At 41.7% G+C, this 21,343-nt stretch overlaps 1 protein-coding gene and 2 long non-coding RNA genes across 3 annotated transcripts; 1 reads left to right on the top strand and 2 right to left on the bottom strand.

Annotated features, from left to right (window-relative positions):
- On the top strand, positions 1–1,370 carry LOC148818686 (uncharacterized). The gene is made up of 3 exons (XR_016094451.1): positions 1–87; positions 311–363; positions 778–1,370. It is a non-coding gene; the product is annotated as an uncharacterized LOC148818686 (long non-coding RNA).
- A 699-nt stretch (positions 1,371–2,069) lies between these two features.
- LOC148818685 (uncharacterized) lies at positions 2,070–3,584 on the bottom strand. The gene is made up of 2 exons (XR_016094390.1): positions 3,145–3,584; positions 2,070–2,989 (listed from the first exon to the last, which is right to left on the bottom strand). It is a non-coding gene; the product is annotated as an uncharacterized LOC148818685 (long non-coding RNA).
- Positions 3,585–11,953: 8,369 nt separating this feature from the next.
- Positions 11,954–21,172, bottom strand: LOC148818684 (cytochrome P450 2K1-like). Its single transcript, XM_088936301.1, has 9 exons — positions 20,773–21,172; positions 18,143–18,305; positions 16,999–17,148; positions 16,145–16,305; positions 14,594–14,767; positions 14,098–14,239; positions 13,082–13,266; positions 12,684–12,825; positions 11,954–12,438 (listed from the first exon to the last, which is right to left on the bottom strand). Exons 1-9 carry the CDS (start codon positions 20,968–20,970, stop codon positions 12,251–12,253), a joined length of 1,503 nt encoding a protein of 500 aa, XP_088792427.1. The 5' UTR covers positions 20,971–21,172; the 3' UTR covers positions 11,954–12,250.
- Between the last annotated feature and the right edge of the window lie 171 nt (positions 21,173–21,343).

Genomic DNA, 21,343 nt, shown 5'->3' with positions numbered 1-21,343 from the left:
AGGACGCCGAAATGAGTGCTCTGTCTGTTTGAGCGTGCTCTCGAGGTTTTAAAAGTCTGCATTCAGCGTTCTTATACTACCTTTCATGTAAGTATTTTTTAAAGACATGGTATCTCTAGCTCTGTTTCCTTTAACGAAAAAAAGCTGTAATTTATCTTCAGTCATTTGCTGTATAAAGTTAGTAACTGTGTATCTAACTGTTAGTATCTTTGCTTTTCCTAATTGGGTTATAATTTCGCTATCCGTTCCGAAATTATAACATTTTGCAAAGATTAAATGTACTAATTCGTATGTTTTCCTATTTCTCCAGGTGACAAAAGGATTTCAAAAACCGGCCTCCAGTTATTAAAGTTTTTTTCCGAGGTAAGTTTTATTCTTATCTTACGCTATACTATTTATATCTGTGTATTAAAGACTACACGTATTTCACAGCATTTTAACACCAGAACGGTTTTATACTAATGTTATCACTTCTTTTCGTTTAGTTGTGCTTTTGCTGAATACAAATAGGAAACACTAAAGCGCTGGTTGTTTTTTACGGATTCTTTTATTCATAATAGGCTGAACCTACTTTCTAAATATTGGAGTATTAGGACTGGGATGTATCTGGGATTTCTCATGCTGTTACCTATTGGTTTCTTGTTGAATTTGAGCGTGTTTGTATGTTTCTTTATTGGGGCAGTTCATTAAAAAAGTTAAAAGACTTCAGAACTTCAAGTTAATCGATTCTGCAAATCCGATATCTTGTTGACTTGATCCTTTTTCTTGTGCCTTCAGTTCTGCGGCTCCTGATCCTCTGAGCTCCGACGATCTCCTTTCCAATCCACTCCAGCAACTCGACGAACGGTGGCAAGTTCTTCTCGACAATGTGTGCTTTTTCTTACATTTGATATTTGTTACCAGTGGCTTGATCTGTAGTGTACCCTTTGTATACCGATTTATCTTGTTCTTGACCTGCATGTTTTCTGTTGACTGCTGCTATTGTATGTGCTGCGGCTCCTGGTTCTCGGCGCTCCGACGATCTCCAGCAATTTATTGACAATGTGTGCTTTTCTTACATTTGATTTTTGTTACCAGTGGCTTGATCTGTAATGTCCCGATTCAGTGCTGTATTTTATTCTTGACCTGCATGTTTTTGTTGACTGCTGCTAATGTATGTGCTGCGGCTCCTGGTTCTCTGCGCTCCGACGATCTCCGGCAATTTATTCTTGACAAAGTGTGCTTTTTGTTACATTTGATTTTTGTTACCAGTGGCTTGATCTGTAATGTCCCGATTCAGTGCTGTATTTTATTCTTGACCTGCATGTTTTCTGTTGACTGCTGCTATTGTATGTGCTGTGAATTCCGCAATAAAAACTCTCCTTTCATTGTCTGCATTGTCCTGTATTTTCGAAGGTGCGAAGGGTTGTCTTGCGGTGTGCGCCACGCACCGCACTACTTTGACTTGGAAAAGTGCGAAGACTCCCGCCTTTTTAGATAGCCTGTGGGGGAAAGGGTCCCTAGGAGGGAGCCTGGGTATAGCCCTGGGGGGAGGAGAACTGAGGATAGCTCTAGCCAAGCCCCCTCACTCCCAGCAAGAGGGGAAGGCAGGCTGGAGATGGCCTCGGCCCGAGAGAGAGGAGGCACCCAGGGCGGACTCAGCCTATCAGTCACAGCTTGCAACTGACAGCTTTCTAAGTCCACACCCCAGGAGACCTGCCTCCCTGCAGGGACCAAAGCCACCACCAGCCTGCCATCCTCTCCTGCCGGGAGCGAGTGGGCTTGGCTAGAGCTGCGGTCAATCAGCCAGCCCCCGCCTACCCCTCTCCAATGAGGGGGGGTGGGCGAGGCTCGGCTTGATTGCTACCACACCCCGAAGAAGACCCCAGATACTAAGTTTTTTGGCGGGAAAATCTGGACACGCTTAAAAAGGGGGTAGCCTTTGACCTTTTCAAGTCAAAAAGCGATAGGGGGTCCCCTTGCGGCCACAAACTGTTAGCAAAATCTCTCCGCCAAAAAACTCACCAACATCGGGGGTTTTCAGGGCCAAGGGGTACAGAACTCTGCACAAGAAATGAAAGAACAAAATCAAGGTTCAATCAACCATTTATTGAGCGAAAATTGCATACAAAACAAAGCATTACAATACGTCGGATGCACAAGCTTCGAAGTGAAAATGAACATGCATTTCAATTACAAAGTGTCAAAGCACGGCTACATTAACGCTAAATACTGTTACAAGTCAATAGAGTAAGAAACATTTACAAGCAGCTACAAGGAAAAACACAGAAACATACAGAACGTTACTGTTTCTCTTAGTTATCAGTCGAGGCAGCGACCGGAATGAAGACTGGAACTTCATTGCGTTTCCTGCAAAAAACAAAAATCAGTATTAACTTAGGGTTACAAAAAATCTCGAAATGATCCCAGCTGGTTAGATCGAGCTTCTGCATTGATTGGCATGTTCAGAATATTTACAAGAATAAAGCGCTTAGTCTGGTGGAACAGAAAATGGTCCTGTTCAAAGAGGGTATTGAAGCAGTTGCATTTAAAGATTACATTTCAAGTGTGAACACCCAAAGCACAATACAGCTACGGGGTGTCGATTGCAGAGTAACATTCTTTTTAGCATTCTTTTTCTGAAACAATTTAGTCAGCACAAATTATTAATCCATATCTTTATAGGCTCTGTTGTTTTAATTGTTGTGACGCAATTCGAAAGCAAAAGCGGTTTCTGAATATTCTATTAGACGCATAAAAAAACGAAATTTATCGTTTAGTTTAGCAGAAAACGATTTCTATAAACAACAGGCCTACAATGTTGTCGGGTGAAAACCATTTCTGCCCGGGAGAAATCTAGTATCTCCTAGTCTGAGTCTTCTTTTGACAACAATTCTCGGGAGATACATTATGTACTTCAAAATGATGCGTGTAAACGAATAAAAAGGTTTATACTTACATCGGTAATTCCAGCAGCTGAGCCAAGCATGTCCTGCCCGCAGACACCAAACTGGAAACACAAGAACACAAGTATTTAGACGATTATTTAAAGATAATTTAAACCAAGGTTTCTTAGTAGCAAACGGCGTTTTCACCAGGGTAGATGGAGCCGAAAATATTTTAATGCGATATGTGTAAAGAAATGAATTAAACGTTTATACTTACTTGGATAATTACAGCAGCTGAGCCAAGCATGTCCTTCCCGAAGACACTAAACTGAAAACACAAAAATGCAGAATTTAGAATTTAAAAACCATTTAAAGTAATAAGTATTTGTTGCAAGCTATTTTTTACCACAAATATAAGAGCACAAATACACAAAATGCACTGGAAAGTAATGACAAAAACTTTACAAATCTAAGTAAGCTATTTCGGTTTGGAAACATGCACACCCTTGATTTTGTGAACAAAGACTTAAAAATTAAAAATGCTATTTAGCTCCCAACGTAAATACTTGTTTTAACCCCTTCTTCTGGGAGGTTTAGACCACATAATTACATGAGTTAAACTTTATCTACATTCAAATAAAATAAAAATAAAAATAATCCTAAAAGCCGCGGAACAAACTCAGTCAGCTCCGCTCTCTCCAGCAGAACCTGGCGCACAGGTGCGCGGGGCGTGGCCTGCGAGAGATGTCATTCGAGTGGGCGTGGCTACAGACTGACGCAGGTTGCTTTTTTTCTCGGCTCCACCTGAAAACCTGTGGAAGAAATCGATCATGTTTACAGAAACCCTCTGAGTTACAAGCTTCAAAATGTTTTTTTTTCCATGGTCATTGAGTAATCACAGTACATTTAATCCTTACTAGTATTTGAGAGCCACAAGACTGTGAATGAAAGAATTTAGAAATATGTGTTTTTTAAACATCTTTCCAGGACAATTACTGTTCTATAGCCTGATTTATCTTAACGCTGGACCAATAAGTAACATTTTCCATCTGTAAACGGTCATCTGTAAACGTTTATCATACTTAATTTACTACCTTTTTACTCATTAGTCATGCAGCTGATGTGTTCATTTAAGAAGTTACAGAACATAAGAAAGTTCAAATAAGAGGGCAGTATTCAATTGATGTACACCTTTTGGTTACTGATATCAGTTAATCTTACAAAGCCATTGCTCGAAAGAAGACAGGCTGTAGGTTTCAACAAAATGTCTAGATCACTTGTGCTATTCTCCCGCAACTCTTTGTGTAAAGAACTTTTAACTACACTTCCCTGTTACATCCTTTCACATTTCCCTTGGTTCATGTCAAAGTAGTTCACACAGTATTACTGCAACTTATTTTTTTAACTGGTTAACTGCAGTAATTCCTTAACTTGGCATACTTTTCAACACTAGTGCACCGAACTGTACATTTTACATTCAAATTTCTCAACCTCAGTGCAACCCCAATTTTAAACTTTAATCCTTACCCTAAGCACTAAAAATGGATAAAAGATCAGAAAAGCTGGAGTTTAAGAAAGAGGAGGCAGAAGAATATTTGTTAGAATCCACAGCGACCCCAGACATGAGGAGGAGCTGGAGCTCGTTAAACCAGACAGACCCACCAGTGCTTTTGAAGAGGCAGATCCTACCTGGCGGGAGATGAACGAATTCCTAAACAGTGCTGGAGCCGGATCAGTACCAGAGCCAAATGGTGTCCAGGACAAGACTCCCAAGTACTGCGAGAGGCTCAGGCGGAGACTCTAGGAGCTGGTGAAAGCAGCAGGGAGGAAGAACTACTGTAACTCAAAGAAAACTGGGTGATTTCCCTGCAAAGAGGTGTGCGATGCCATGGTGGTAGTAGCATACAGGCATATCTACCTCTCCAGACACAAACCTAACACCCTGCTGGGAAACTTTTTCCCAGTTTTTCTCTCTTTACTCTCCTCCAACAGTGGTGATGATCACAGCCCACTCATCTGGGGAACCGGGACATGTGGAGCACACACGCCTGTGTCAAGATGTCTGGACCCCCAGCTCCTGGAATCTCTGTCCCAGAGTCTTGCATCACGGAAGTCTTCACTCGTGGTTTCCCAAGCTCGATGAGCTTCAGCTCTACCTCTCACCCTCTGGCTAGTCCTTTTCGGGGAGTAGCAGTGGAACGCCCTCAAATCGGTCAATCCTGTTTCACCAGACATGGCAACAACAGAGCCTGCTACTCCTCCAGACCTTCCTTGCACCTCAATGTCACTACTTGATCTCTCTAGTAGCCTCCCTGCTCCTAGCTCACCCCCCCCCCCCCCCAGGAACCTCCTGCTCCCTCACTGTAGCCGCTGGTTCTCTCATGACCAGCCAAGCTCTTGGACTTCCAGGTCCACTACAAGCCCCTGACATTATCTCCCGGCACCACTGGGCTGTGTCTCACTCTCACACTCAGACTCAACTCACTCTCCTTACACCAAGTCTCCTGCATCTCCCTCTCAGGCTCGACACACTCATGTTAGAACCACACAACCTCTCAGTGCCTCACTCTCGTGTCCTAGACTGTGCTGCTAGCGCACCTTTCCTGTGCCCAGCCACCACTGCCAACTAACTCCACCTCTCAGTGGAGCTGTAACTCCCTCTCACTCTCATTCACAGTGGACTTACTGCACAGCCCTGTTCTCACACTCAGCAGGCTATTTTCTCTTTAAATAATCACATCTTTCACACCGGACGATTCCCTCAGGAATAGCTGCTCTCAATTGGTCCCTTCCAGGATTCCATGGATATTCGTCTCCATAGTCGTCTCTGAGACTGTTGATCTCATTTAAGGTTTTTTTTAAATTGCAGCCACCACTCTGCTCTCACAGATCTGGCAGACCTGTTCTTCTAACGGGGGCCCTGGCTTCAAGTCTGCTTTGTTCAGCTACTACCTCACTGATGTCCTGGCTTCAATTTTCCCAGGGAAGTTTTCAGCCAGATCTTATAATCATACTTCCAACTGAATCTCTTTAGCTTCCAAACGCTTTTCAGCTGTAATGTGTAGTTCTCTATCAAGAGCTCCGCCTCCCTGCCAAACACACCACAGGTGCTCTCAGGAAATTCCAAAACATTTCACTTCTTAACGTGGAAGGAAAAATGTGTTTTGCAATTTTGGTTGACTAGGTTCACGTTGAACAATAATTCTATTGATACATGTGTTCAAAAGAGTGGAGTTTCAGGAGTGTCTGACTGCCTGGAACATGCTAGCATCATTTGTATGATCACAGGAAGTGCAAAGCAAAATCAAGGAGACCTTGTTGTCCTGTGGTCAGGGCCAGATTTTGGTGTTCGTAGGCCCCAAGCACTTTCACTCTGAAATGTGCAAAAAGTGGGGTAAATGCCAATTGAATTATGTCAATTGACACGATGCACTTTAAACTATTCTAATGCTAAACCACATGATTGATGGAGCGAGTTGAGCAACCATTGTTTTGATACTTCTAGTTTCTAGAACAGCCACTAGATAGCAAATGATTATTGATTTGGAGTGGACCTGAGTAACAACATATGTTCCGGAAACAATCAAGGAATTCTTAGAGAAAATGAGGGTTATACGCCTTCACACCCCCTGTGTTAGTCTATTGTAAATGCTCCTCTGGCAGGGATTGCGCTAACAAGACGTCTCCTGCGAGTCGCTGGTCCTTCTGAGAGGGGGATGTATGAAGATATTGGAGGCAGATGTTCATGTTCTATTTCCCATCCCTGGATTTTTCGAAATAGTAGAAGCAGTAAGAGCAGTTCATTAATATTGGATTGTGCCTAAGAAGGGGAGGCCAGGAGAAGACGATGATGCCACATTTTTAGGAGAAGAAAGGATTCAGAGAAATCAAGGGATGAAAATGAAAACTCATAGGTGACGGGGTTGTTTGAGTATATGAGGAAAAACCAAAACCACACAGAGAAACAAATAAAATGTTATCTCAGACTCTACTGGTGATTAAAAAAAGTCACCCTGCTAGTTTATTTAAATGCCTACTTACCAAACCACCAATTCTCAGTGAAAATGGAAAGAGGCTCTTCAACAGGAAGAAACATTAAAAAGTCATCAGCCAATACAGGCTGGCCATTACAATGAAAAATATTGGAAGGATAATTCTATGTCTCAAAGTAATGCCTCAATCTATTTTGTTAACTGAAATAACAAGACTCTCAGCAATCATTATTTTTTTAAAAAAACAGAGGACTCTATTAGCAAAGCATGTTTTCATAATGGGTCTTAAGCGCTGACTTTCTCCTTTGCGATACATCAACTGAGAACACCATTCAAATCATAGAAGGCATCGACAAGTGTTCTGATGTATGAAGATAAATACTATTGGGTGATGATGTGATTTGAGTTAAACTCACAAAACTATATATGTATACAAACATAATATATATATAAAGTGTAATCAAATAATTATCTCTCTTTATGTGTCTTTAAAATAGATTGAGCTATACTGAAATGTTTAGAAAGAACACATTTTCAATAATGTTCAAGGAAACTTTATTAAAGCAACATCATAGTGTCCCAGAGAAGGCTTCTGCAGGAACCTTACATTTTGGCTCAAGCCCAGGCTGTGGTGTTTCTCTGAGCCAAGATGGCTTCTGAGCAGGCAGGGATCAGGAAGCAGGTGTGTGTTATTGGGCTGGACACACCTGGACTTTTGGGATAGGTTCCTACAGAATAAGCCAAGCCCCTGTAGTTAATGAAGAGGCTTATAAAAGTGAAGCCTGGGAGACAAGGGCTTAGATTGTGTTTGGAGCTAGAGGAGAACATGAGAGGTATTTAGTGGGAGCTGTATTGTCAATGTTCCTGTGGCCTAGAGTACTAGGATGTTTTGTGAGAAGTGGAAGATGTCACTGGCTTGGAAAATTCAACCAGAACACTGTTACTGAAGCTAGCTGATCATCTGTGGGACTTGATGAGCTGTTTGGAAATGCAGTGAATGATGCTGTCTAGTAGGGAGTGCCACACGAAATGGTGTGAAAAGTGTGTGTGCTAGCTCATGGGTAAGCCATGTTGGGGTGAGTTAAAGCTGTGAAGTAGATTGCCATTGCAGAAACTTTTGCACTGATCCATCTTGTCTTGTGACATCTTAGATTCTACAAGAACCCCATTCCAAGGGACTAGGTTTGGAGGCTCTTGAGGAAAGCCATATACCAGGAAGAGCCCACGGTGTTTCTGTGGGATCCAGAAACACAGCTTGACCCTTCTGCACAGCCAGTGGGGAGAGATCCCTGTACCGAGATCCCAGGTAGGACACTGCTGTACTCTGCTTGGCTGTTGCTTTTATCCACAGTACCTTCAAATTGCTACATATCAGTCTAACAACCCAGTCCTTTTGTACTAAAGGGAGCTTCCCCTCAGCAGGATCTCCACTGGACAAGTCTGTGGGATGGTGTGGCAGTCCAATAATGGCTCATGATCTGTGTAAGGTTGAGGAGCTCATGTTCTCCGAATTTGGGAGTCCAGAATGTGACTGGTCTGGGTAGGAAAGTTTGTATTGAAATGTTCTTCTAAGACCATGCTACTATGACCAACAGTGTCAGTACTTGGTTATGTAACCTCTTTCCTTTTTTTTTTTTTTTTTTTTTTTTTTTTCCCCCTGCTGAAAAAGCCCTGTTGATCATGGAAGGGGAAATGGAGACTGGCAGCTGAAGCTCTCCAACAGGAACGGGACATCCTCCACACTGCATCAGAAATGTGGAACAAAGATATTTGGTGTGTATGGTGATCCTCTGACCTGTCATGTCCTTGACCCTGATCTTGTAACAAAGTGAAGTTGTCACTGGATGTCTTTGTATACAGCTATTAACTGCTGTGATCTGTTCTCTGGTGTTGCGGTACCAAGGGATAACATCTTGATGCTTTATTGATCAGTGGGAGGACAGAAATTTAAGGTACTGTAATCCTCAGTGGCAGCTTTGCTTGGATGACCATTTTTGTAACTTCCAGTATCTTACATCAGTTTGATGGTTAATGCAGGTCCTAAAATGATTTAAGTATAGAAGCTGCTGTGCTCAGGCTCCCCAAAAGCAGGGCTGCAAGAGTCTCTTCTTAATCTAGAGCACATACAGCTTTGTTACTAAAGTGCAGGTAGAGTACATTTGAGTGACTTAATAGATTTAATTGCTGTCCAGTACAAGTTGCAATTTTGTACAACTGCTTCACATGTGGCTTTGGGGAGTGAGGGGAAGGCATAGAATTACTTGGTAATTTAACAAATGTAGGGGGTTTAACAAAGCTTGCATTAGTATCACATATGCAGACATTTCTTGAAGGTGTGCAAGACTAGAGTTGGTCCTTAACATTTCAGGACCTAATAGTTTTGATGGTTAGAAGGGTTGTACCCCCACTGTAGTCACTTTACTACCATGCAAAACTGTCCTTTTTATAGTTTTCATCCTAAGTATTTTATAAATTGCTTGCAATTGACTTCATCTGTTGGGGAAATGCACCTGTACAAGGTGAGATGCACCAACCCCTGCCAATATAGCTTCTACCAGCTAGAGAAGTGAGATATATAATGAAGGGGAAATTGCAGTAATGGTCTGGATTTCCATCTTCTGTACTAGTCTTGAGTAAGCTTAGACTTTCTTTATATGAGATCAAGCTGTAAGGTAGTAATACTGTTTTTGTTTTTCCAGATCTGCTTCTGAACTGAAGCGGTGGGGAGTTTCTGTTGAACAAAGCTTAGAAACCGGAGACGAGCGCTATTGTCGGCTGAGGGGTCGAAGTACCTGTAGTTCCTATTGGTCAGTTGTTCATAAACTGATGAGATGTTTCTATTGGTCAACAAGAGGAGGCACCTGTTCAATTCCTATTGGCCAGACGTAAGGAACTGAGCAACCAATCAAATCGTTTACCAGGTAGCCGGTGACGCTAGATGACAATATTCATATCCTCCTGTATGAAAGAGGATATTCGAAGTTCCTGAACGTATAGAACTGGTAGGGTTACAGACGGATTTAAATAGAAGGCAGCCTTCTAACCTCTGAATTTTTACGTCTTCATAAATTATAACATTTATAATGACCACAAACGAATTGGAGCAGAGGTCTTCTGTTTGACAACATAATCCACCTTTAACAAACATCGGTCTGTGTGTGTGTATTAAATGGTGTTAATTTTGACCGCTGTGGACGTTGTTTTTAATGCAAACTCTTCGCTAGAAGAGCCTTGAGCCGTGTTCCTCTGACGGAGAGGTGTAGAAGCCAGAGTATACATTATACTGTAGCGCATAAGCATGATGGATTTTTTTTTTTTTTAAATAAATGGTTCAATTTTTATGAGGGGGGGAACAGAATTTTCAAATATTTTCGAGGTCTGCATGTGTGATGCAAGAGTTTCCAATGTATTGTGAACTACCTCGGTCTACGCACTACATAGAGCCCCTTAGAACACTTCTGTTTATCACGTTTCCGAATTTTTCTTTGCGTAAAATAGTATTCCTTTGTATAAAATAACAGTGGTGTTTGTACTACAAAACGTTGCTAATTCTAGTCATTTTAAAGACGGCTCTAATCTTTAAATGTCCTTGATTTGCATATTCAAAACGATACAAGGAGACTCTTTATGAAACAAGTGACATAGCTACGAAATATTAATTTATCCTAGTTAAAGCCTCTCGCAAATTGCATACTCTTAAATGTTCGCTTTTTAAGAGTAAACCCGCAACATTTGTAATTAAGGTATGATATTGGAGAAAAACTTTTTCTGTTTACACACACAGAAAATGCCAGTATAAAGGCAAAATTAACCTCCACTCAAACACAATTGCAGATCTAGTTATCCTCTTACCAGTAGTCGTCCTTGAATTCGAGGGTACGTAATTACCCGAAACGGAAGTCGTTATATAGCTACTTTCAACGGCACATCGTTTGTAGAGGGCGGAGCTCAATTAACCTGCAGCAGTTGCCTTGAACTGTGGGAGAAAACCAGAGCTCCCAAAGCAAACCCCTGTGAACACTGGAAGAACATACAAACTCCACACCCCCAAGAGTTTAACCCAGGGTTGGTGCAAGTCGGGGAAGGTGATGGCGGAGTCCAGGGTCAAACATAACATTTATTAGTGTAAGCACAATCCTATGATGATCTCACAGACATGTGCAGAGTAAAAATACATTCACCTCTGCTTTCTGAATATGATCAAAAATACTGGGAGTGCTTGAGCTCTAAAAACAGCTGTGATCTGGTGTCTATGATGTCTTATTATTATATCTTACCTCCACAAGAGACAGATCCAGCGAGAGCAGGTTTCCTAGGAGCAGCAGGGCTGGGGGTCCCAGTGGTGTCTTGACAGACTCGGGTACCGACCCCATGAAGTCATAAACCACAGAAATTGCCATCACAGCAGCCACGAGCAATGTCACACGTGAGACATTATTTTTAATGGGTTTTCAGAAAAGCAAGCTGATTGCAGTCTTCTGCTTGTCCTGTTTTTACTGTCCTGTTCCACTTAAAACTAAATGTTAACTTAAAGGTCATTATATTTACACATAGTGCCTCAGTATCACACCTACCAGACCAGTATTACTGGAATATCCTGTAGGAGTTAGTTTCACTAGAGAGGATCAGGTGTTCAGGGCAACTGCTCAACAAGCAATACTGAGGAGGCATCCCCCAGGTTCACAAAACCAGCAGTCACTGTACATTTAGTAAATCCTAAATGTTATTTTTCAAATAAAAAAAAAAATAATTTTAGGCAGTCTTCAGTTTGAGTGGTTTAACCTACAAAACTGTACCCAAAGGACCATAATGTTGGCCTACAAACATGTTCAAAAGTTACAAAACTTTTAAGACTGGGTCTGCTATACCTCCTCTATCTCATTGTCCTACTTTGTCGCACCATGAACGCAACAAAATCCTCAAAACCGTACAGTACTCCAGGTTAGTGCAATAGTACCGTACATTAGATTGCAGCAGGATTCCATTTTACAGTACACAGTTTGTTTGACTAGACAAGATAGAGGGATTCCGCGAGGAGCATGCACTCATGAGTTCTTTAGAATTGTGTATTTTTGCATAATAAGGCAATAAGACAATGTGTACAAATTTAATCAAATACTATAAAATATGTAACAGTCATTAACACTCAAACAGATCTAGATCATGAGAATGGTACATTTTACAGAGGCTTGTCAGATGAATTTGCTCTAATCATAGACTATCTAATGTTGATTTATTTTTGTAAATTAAGGAATGGGTTAGTAGTAGTTTCTTCACTAAGCTCAGAAGCCTTTTTTTGTGTGAGCTTAACTAGAATATCTGGTGCCCTAACCTGGTCTCAGAGCACACAGGTGGTGCCCTTACCCGGTCTCAGAGCACACAGCTGGTGCCCTACCCCCGTCTCACAGCACACAGCTGGTGAGGCTGTGGGTTCAAAGTGATGCCCAAAACAGGAGTGAGGTCCAGTTCAGACTCCTGCGCTCCTGGAGGGGGAGTGAAGGTGAACTTCTGCAACAGCGAGGTGAAGAACAGGAACAGCTCCATCCTGGCCAGGCTCTCTCCAAGACAAGCCCTGCGTCCTGGGACAACAAACACCACAGGTGTCCTTCTCAAAGACTGTGAGTGTCTGTTCTGGGTGTCAATGTGTTTAGGCTGTATTGCTCACCCATCATGCTACTTGAGAAATGATGAAGTGACCCACGTTTCTTATTTAAATGTTCAGACTGTGTTATTATCTCTGTTCAATCCAGGGTCATTCATATTAGAGATGCAACATGAGATATAAATACTTTTTACAAATGAGCTGCACACTGCAGCCCTGTACCTGCAGAAAACGCCATGAAGGCGTCCTTCTTCACAAACTGGCCCTCAGGGTCCAGGAAGTGAGCAGGGTTGAACTGATGAGGCGTCTCCCACTGGGTCTCATCCTGGAGCACTGAGGTCAGCAGAGGAAACACAGGGGTCCCCTGGAGTGAGCCAATGACAAGCAGAACTTAGACCCTCATTCATTCATAACTCATTTAAACTAAGAATAATTTTCAATAAGATCTTTTCAGTTGACATCCTTTCCTAGAAATCTGGCAATTTCAAGTTCTAAAATCATACAGGAAAACACTCTTTTGTATTCTTCCCAGATCCTTTATTCTGATTATCCTGGAGTCTGAACCATCTGGCCCAACACACACCTGATCAGCAGTATGAGACGGAGTGACGTCTACATGCCTTTTTGATGAAGTAGCCCTGGAAGTGAACATCTGCCGCTGTCATGTGAGGAAGGTTCAGTGGAATGATATTTGCCAGGCGCTGGATTTCATGTATCACAGCATCGGTGTAGGGCATGCTTCTCCGATGCTCAGCCCTCGGCTGCTTTGTGCCGACAACCTTCTCAATTTCCTCCTGAACCTTTTCTGTTTGCAAAACAAAAGGAACATTGAAACTTGAACCATACAGCACAGGGGTAACTATGTGGAAGTACATTTAAACCCAAGAACAGGAAGCAGTTTTTTACCCAAAGGGCAGTGGGAGTCTGGAACAAGACAACCAGTCATGTGCTTGAAGCCGATACTCTAGGTTTCTTAAGAAAACAGATGGATGAGATGGAGGCTCATGGCCTTACTTGTGTTCTGTATGTGGAAATGTACAGAGAGGTTGCAGGGACATCTTGTCCTGGTCACCACCATAATGAACACCCTGTTGTCTGGGGAAGAAAGGACTGAGGCTCTACAGCCGTCTTCAGTCACTGGCTAGTAATTTATTCCATTAAGTCACGGAGACCTAAAATATAATCAAAACTCTTGCTGGTCATGATTAGGGCTGGAGAAGCAATTCTACACTCTGTGTGGACGGTCAATTAAATTGAACATTTAGAATGTTTTGTAAAATATTTGGGCTAAAGGGCAAATGATCCATTTTCTAGAGAAAGAGAAATGGTATGTGATGAGTCATTTCTATTTACAGAACAGGCCGAGTTGAATGGGTTTTCACCAGGTGCTCTGATGTCCTCCCACCATCCAAAGACAAGAGATCAGGTCCGATTAGAAACACTGTTGGCCAATTTAGGGGGTGGGAAGGGTTTGAACCTCTATTTTTCTGCAGTATTATCCAATGGTCTGAAGGCTTGATATAAATTTACATGCCCTCCATTAGTTGTTATGCAATATGTGCACAACTAAAACTGCACCACAGGAGATTCCCTGGTAATCTAGAGTGTTGAGAGAGTCAGCAGTGGGAGCTCTTACTTTGGATGTGGGGATATTTAGCCATCAGCAGCAGCCCCCAGCGGAGTGTGGTGGCTGTTGTATCAGTCCCAGCAGCAAACAGGTTTGAAACAGTTTGTATCAGATTATCCTCATGGAAATGGGAGTCTCTCTGTCCTGAAACCTGAATACATTTTTAAAAAGAAAAATGTTGAGCAGCTGACAATTTGTCCTTTAAATATGTTATCAATCACACAAATTACAGTGCCAAGAAAGAGCGGGAACAGTGAAGTCTGAATTTTCACTGTGAACTGTAAAAATTTCTCATGACAATTATGTGACCGAAGTCCAAGCCGTATTAAACACATACTTTTATTATGTATTGAACACTGTTGGCAGGAGATAAATTCCAGTTTTGTTTGTATTTGAAAACCGGCATTTCAGAGTGTCTGTTAATGCAGCCTGGCCAGTGCCCACTCCTTCCCTCTTCTTTGGGAGAAATCCCCCAGTTTGCTCACCAGTCAGTGTGAAGACTCACCTCCTGCTGCTTGATCAAGAACGCATCCACAATTCCCCTCTTATCCTGCTCCTGTAAGGTCTGCTGCAGCTGCTCCACGAGTCGTTTTATACTGGCAATGTTCTCTGCAATGTTCATTAGAAGTTTCTTCCTATCTTTCAGTAAACACCCAAGAAAGGGGAAGATGTTGTAGAGCTACAGAGAAAAAGAAAATATTATGTTTCTAAAATATACCCCCACCAGAGCACTTCATAATTGTGCAGGTCTTATTTACTTCAAAAGCTTTTCTTTTCCAGATCACAACACAAGCTGACGTTCTTTTGTTTTCACCAAAATGTTTCTTGATTTAGTCAGGGTACCAGAGTGCCTCTCCCTACTCTCCCTATGAATAACACTGTTTAAAGACCACCAGTAGCCCGGACCCTGGTTTACTGTCTCATCTGAAGGCTGAAACTCCTATAGCACAGTGTCTCCGGTCACCTGGAGATGATACTGAAGCCCTCAGATCAATTAACTACCTGCAATCAAACAGGCTTGATGGTCTGAATGTACATGGAGAGCAAGGTGGACCCAATCCCTGGATGGGACACCAATCCACTGTAGGGTCCACACACGGGACAACAGGGACACTTGTAGAGACACTTGCTAACATACAGTACAATTATTAGGAAGCCATGACTGGTGAAGGCCAGCGAGGGGAACTTGGCCAGGACACTGGGGTAACACTACTCTTTTAAAGATACACCCTGGAATTTTTCATGACCACGGAGAGTCAGGACCTCGGTTTTATGTCTCATCGGAAGGACAATACCTTCTTTACAGTGTAGTGTTCCCGTCACTCTACTGGGGCATTAGGACCCACACAAACCGTGGGGTGTGTGCTCCCCACTGGCCCCACTAACAGCTCTTCCAGCTGCAGCCTCAGTTTTCCAGGAGGTCTCCCATCCAGGTACTGGGCAGGCTCACACTTGCTGAGCTTCAGTGGGGCTGCCAGCTGTGAGTTGCAGGGTGATGTACAGTAGCTGCTGGATTATGTATTGGGAAGTGATTGAGAGGAAATGGATCCTACTCACATCTCACACAATCAAACATGTAAACCACACAGTAGGTCCCCCTGTCTAGAATCAAACCACAGCTTCAGGAGCTGTGAGGCTGCAGCACTGACTAATGTGCCTCCAGGTCAATCAGACAAGAACACTGGTTTGGAATTTCTCTGTGAGAGAGAAGAGCACCACCCCCTGGTCCAATTCACATACATTTTTAATTTTCTGCTTTTCTATTAAATACAGTATGTTCATTTCTAATAGGATTTGATTACATTGTTACAAAATCCTAATATTAAAAGATTCAGCTTTAAAAACACATTAATCATATTGTCCATGACTCCTCGAACTGTGAATACAGAAAGTGAAAAAAAAAATAGACACATTTTACGTACATTTTGGATTATACTGAAATTCAAGGTAATTTGCTTTCCTGTATTTGAAGTGTTTTTTTAAGAGCATCAAAAAGTTTATCTTGATCTTATTTTCAATATTTAAAATATTTAATTTTAAATATTTAAAATATTACCTGGATAGCAGGAGATCCACTGAATTTGATATTCTGAGTAAATCTATTCACCATAGCCTGGAAGACTGGATCAGCATAATCAAACCTGTCTCCATACACTATGGAGGATATAATGTTGGAAACAGCACAGTTTACAGGTTCCTTGGTGTCAAATGGTTTTCCTGCCAAAGGAAAGAATACAGCATCAGTCTGGAATACCTCCTGCAGTTGTGTCTCTCTAAAACCACCACCCTTGTGTGCTCCCAGTTTCACCTCTCGAACCCCAGTTCACCAGTGCTCACTAGAGCCATATTCCACTTCTCCCTTCCTGACTCTGTCCCTGATTACTGTCACTGATTACTGTTACTGGCTCCTGGAGGGAAAAAGGTATCGGCCCTCCATTAAACTGAAAGTTTGTAATGAAACCATGAAAATATGCATTGGGGGGAAAAAAACATGATATAGTCCCACGCCTCAGCAAAAGAGAAGAAAAGAGAGTTTGTAAAAGGTTTGTGAGAAAAGAAACTGCTGGAAAACAGCCTTCTTTCTCCTGTTCCTTCAGATCATGATATATCCTGTCCAGTTCAATGCTGAATTTAAGGTCCTTCATTTGGGATGTACTGTAAATCTGTATTATGGTCTTTCTCCCCTACAGCTGAAAGATTTGCCTTTGTCACCTGTATCAAGTCAGATACAGAACAGTCTATTTGAAGACACTCCCATAGGTCACTGGCACCTGGACACCATCTGTCCTCAGATTATCCATTGACATGATATCAATTACATCAGTTGAATTACATTTCAAAAGAAACGGTGCTTTTGTATCTTGAAAACTGACAAAGGTCCCTGTGAAAATGAATGCCTAATCCTTCTACCTCCATGTGCTTCAAACACCTCAATGAGGTACTGGATTTCCTCGATGATCTTTTCCTCACTCCCTTTCCTTCCCATTCCAAAGTCCCGCAGATTAGACAGAGCAAACCTCCTCATCTCCTTCCACGAGTCCCCGTTTGCAAAAATGATACCTGCATTCGAGCCAAACACGAATGAGAGATAAATCACACACACTTAATATTGTCTCTACAGTGGACATACTGCTCAAGGAGCAGCTGAAAGAGGGAGTTATAGAGCAGCAGGTACTGTACCAGCTTGAGGCTAAAACTTGTATTTGTGGCACAATGAAGCTTCTCTACATTTTCTGTATAATAAAAAAGTGCTATATAAGTGTAAGGTATTATAATAATAATAAGTGCAGTAAACTTGAATGTGTATTTAGGTTATAAACAAGTCTTCTTGTACATTAGCAGAAACATTTTGATCCAAACACAAATTGAAAGAGTCAGACTGATGAAAAGATCTACAAATGAGTAATAACTCACAATACAGAGTACTTAATAGTCTCGACAATGGACATACTGTACTACTGAAGAGATAAGGGTGTCTCCTGGGAAGTGAGATAATATCATTTTTTGTATTATCATTTTTGTATTTTTGCAAACTATGCAGTCTAGTGGCTTGAACTTGGCTTTGAACCCACATATATAAATATGCTGCCTGTCTTTGGTCTTTGGTTTGGTTAGTAAGCTGGCTGTGTGCCCAGAACATATGGAAAGAACTGACTGTTGTCTAGTCTGCAACTTAGGTATAATTAATAACAATATTGGCAGGTGTTTCTGTCTTATCATTCGCTCAAAATGTGACGTAGTAACTTGTTTGTTTAAAGGTATAAAAGACCATCTTTAGTTACTTATTTTTGAGTCCGGTATTTGCACGCCATTCTCCCATATATATATATGAAAAACTACTCAAAAAGCAGCTGAAAGAAGGAGTTAAACCCAGCACAAAGTACCACCTAAACTTGAAATACTGCTGATTAAAGCTCTGAATGGAGCAAGTAAAACCTGTATTTGGGGCACAATGAAAATACTCTAGATGTTCTTTATCATAAAGTGCAGTAAGCCTGAACGTGTATTTAGGTTAGAAAGAAGATATCCTGTGCTTCAGCAAAAACATTTTTACCGTGTCCTTGACTGATATCGTGAAATATCGGTGTCATGAGCCTGCTCCCAAACTCCTCAGCGTAGTCAACAAGCGCCTCCTTCACTGTCTTGTAACCAGCCAGAACCACTACTCTCATGGGGCCAAGGTGCACAGTGAAGACATTGCCATACGTCTTAGACAACTGGGGCACAGAGAGAGAGAGAATTGCACAGCAACATTCAGCAGTTTAACTATAACCAAAAATGTGTAATATGATAATAGGAGAAATCATTTCAATTAAGAAAAACAGTCAATGAATAAAGTTTCTGTTAAAAATAACCTTTTTTCTTCTTCATTTCACATGGTAAATAGGACAGGTCTACACAGAGGCTCATTCCTCTAAAACACAGACAGTAAATCGTTACACTTTCAAAGTACAGAAGGTCTCTTCTCCAACTAATGCTGAATGTCAATGTGATATTCAGCATGTGGGTAAATTCGGGAGCTGAGCTTTACTTTCTCATTTATTGGCAGGGTCAAAGTTATATGATGTCATGGAATGGGGATGCAAAGATTGATTTTGAAGTCGATGCCCTGGTTTTCTTAAAAAAGAACCCAACTAGATGAGATCCTTAAACGAAAAGCAGCCGACCACCAAACCACATAAAACTAGGATCCCCCCAGAAATGCAGGTGGAGGCAGAATTTAGGGATGATACTGGATTTGGCAAATAAAGACAAATGTCCGTTGCATTCACTACATTGTCCAACACTATTAAAAACTAGCAGAGAACGTGAACGGAGAAATAACAGGCAAAAATCTAGGAAAACGTTGTTTTGTGTATTTCAGTCGTCATAGTTACTTCTGACAGGCTGAAAAAATGTCTTGAGCAGAATGATCCAGGGCGCTATTGTTATTTTACCCCTTTACACACCGTAGACGTTTGAAAGGCTTCTGTGCGTGAGTAAAATATATTTAAAGCAGAAAGACTTTCTCTGGCCCACAGCTCACATCGTAACATTAAAAAATAATCCATTCTTACTGTATGTGAAGGCGTCATTAATACCGTAGGAAGAATGTGTTAAAGACGAGCGCATTCCATCGCTTTGCGCATTATGGGTTAATTGCAGCCAACTTCAGATTTCGCACGCAGTTGCGCACTAAATTGCGGGCTAGTTAATACAGTACAATCTAGATTTCATCTCCAGCTCTGAGCTCAGCTGCAACGAAAAACGTGCGGAACGAAGCTGGAGCCCAGCTGGACTTGTGCTCAGTGCGGCGCTGAGAGCTCAGCATTGCCGTTGTTCTGATCAGCATGAACTGCAGCTCTGAATCCGAGCATTTCAATTTATAAATTTATAACTTCATATATAGGCCATGATTATTACTTCTTCTGTTTCCTGTTAGTATATAGGAGCAAACGAGAACAGCAGCTGCGGGTTTGAGTTTGAACATGTGTCGTATTATAGAAGCATTTATTTCCTGTGATAAACGATATAGATTCATAGGGAGATCCTTCAGACGAATAAGCGAACACATCGGTGTTTGGGTTTTATGTATACGTTACATTTGTGTCTGCAATAGTATAAATATAAATGTTAAGATATTTTAAGGGGTTACATTTGTTGCACTCCACCTAAGAGTTTCTTTTTTGTTTGTGGATGTTCTCAGTTAGAGGCACCAAGTTACCTAAATTACAGGTATTTTGAACGATGACTGACAAAGGCATGTACTACAGTTTCCTTACAGCGGTGTTAGCAAACCGTTACAAAAAGCACGAGTTAATGTTCAATAGCGTGAGCAATTTTTTTCACACTTTTGTTAATAAATCAGGCGTGTATTCTTGAACTTCATTACGAATAGGTGGGATGCGTCTGGAAAGCAATTTTAGTTATCACAACAATCTTCAAAAGACGTATGTATAAATTCATTAGTGACGATATTATATCCATGAAATGAAGATGTGGTTTAAATTAGTCCTCTACTTCAGCAACATATAGGCTGTTATTTTGGGCTCGTTGCGGTTGAGCGCAGATTTAACCCGGAGCTGCGGATTAATTTCTGCGGTCAGTTTCGTTGCTGTTGGTTTTAAGGCAGCCAGCGCATCAGTTTATCGCGCAGATGCGTGCTGACCACGGCTTGCACTCCAGTTATTAAGCCGCTTCCAGTTCGTTGCAATTGATCCCTATACGTGGTTTTTAAAAGTTTTTCTCCGGTGCTGGTGTTGGGTTACTCGCCATCATAAAACTCAACTGGAAGATCGCTTTCTGTGTTAATATCAGAATTCCAATCAAACATACAGTACAGTGCACTGGCATTTGTCCGGCTTTGTTTGTTTCGTTGTTCGACCGGTTTCAAAATATGGTAAATATTTTCCTTTCTTAAACATAAAACCTGTTAGGGGATTTCGTTAGCAGCGACCGTCCTCCACAGACTCACTATTACGAGATTACAAACTCCGATTACTTTTTAACGATTTACAAGTTAATCAGAACCGAGTCAGTTTAATCATAAGGAACTAAATTAGACGAGGTTGCAAAGCGCAATACTACGGGCAGTGTTTACACCCCTGCTTTTACAATAGTATGATAAAAAAAATATCGGGGGTGCCTGAGCTCACTCAGCACCCACGGAACTGATCTCTATGCCTTAATATCATGAAATCTTACTTCCCAAAGAGACAGATCCAGCCTCTTCAGATCCAGCGAGAGCAGGTTTCCTAGGAGCGGCAGGGCTGGGGGTCCCGGAGGTGTCTTGACAGAGTCGGGTGTCGACCCCATGAAGACATGAACCACAGAAACCACTATCAGCGCAGCCAGAGACAGCGCCACGGTGGAGAGTTGCAGAAAGTCTTCTAGGAAAAACATTTTGTCGCTTTCCCCGTTAAGCTGTCAAGGCTAACTTTTAACTGGTTTTCGGGAAAAATGATTTTCGCAGGAAGTACAGTATTTCCGCTGTTTTTCCCAACCTCAAACTGAGCTGACGGGGGGAACAACACGTCTACAAACCGCCTCACACCGCTCAGTGCTCCGGCAAGACAGGCGCTAAGGTAATGGGCGTTTCGCCATAGAGGAGAGGAGGAGGCGTTTCGCCACTGAGGAGACACTGATTTTAATTTCCCACTACTACTTAAGCCATGCCTTATCTAAACACTAAACGTTTCAGGCTTGGAAAAAAATGATATCGTGCTTTTATATGCAAAGAATAAGAACGTATTAGGCTTTATTTTGAGTCTTGGAA

Source organism: Atractosteus spatula, chromosome 18 (assembly GCF_055471065.1).
Source record: "Atractosteus spatula isolate fAtrSpa1 chromosome 18, fAtrSpa1.hap1, whole genome shotgun sequence".
In the NCBI taxonomy this organism is placed as follows: domain Eukaryota; kingdom Metazoa; phylum Chordata; class Actinopteri; order Semionotiformes; family Lepisosteidae; genus Atractosteus; species Atractosteus spatula.
Note: the sequence above shows the minus strand (reverse complement) of the source record. Positions and strands in the feature narration are given on the sequence as shown.

Excerpts from the sequence above, each read along its gene's own strand:
- LOC148818684 (XM_088936301.1), bottom strand. The coding sequence starts at position 20,970 with ATGTTTTTCCTAGAAGACTTTCTGCAACTCTCCACCGTGGCGCTGTCT. Across the intron at positions 17,149-18,142 it reads CGATATCAGTCAAGGACACG|GTATCATTTTTGCAAACGGG; the intron begins GTAAAAATGTTT and ends GCTCGAATGCAG. Across the intron at positions 14,768-16,144 it reads GTGGATCTCCTGCTATCCAG|CTCTACAACATCTTCCCCTT; the intron begins GTAATATTTTAA and ends TTTTCTCTGTAG.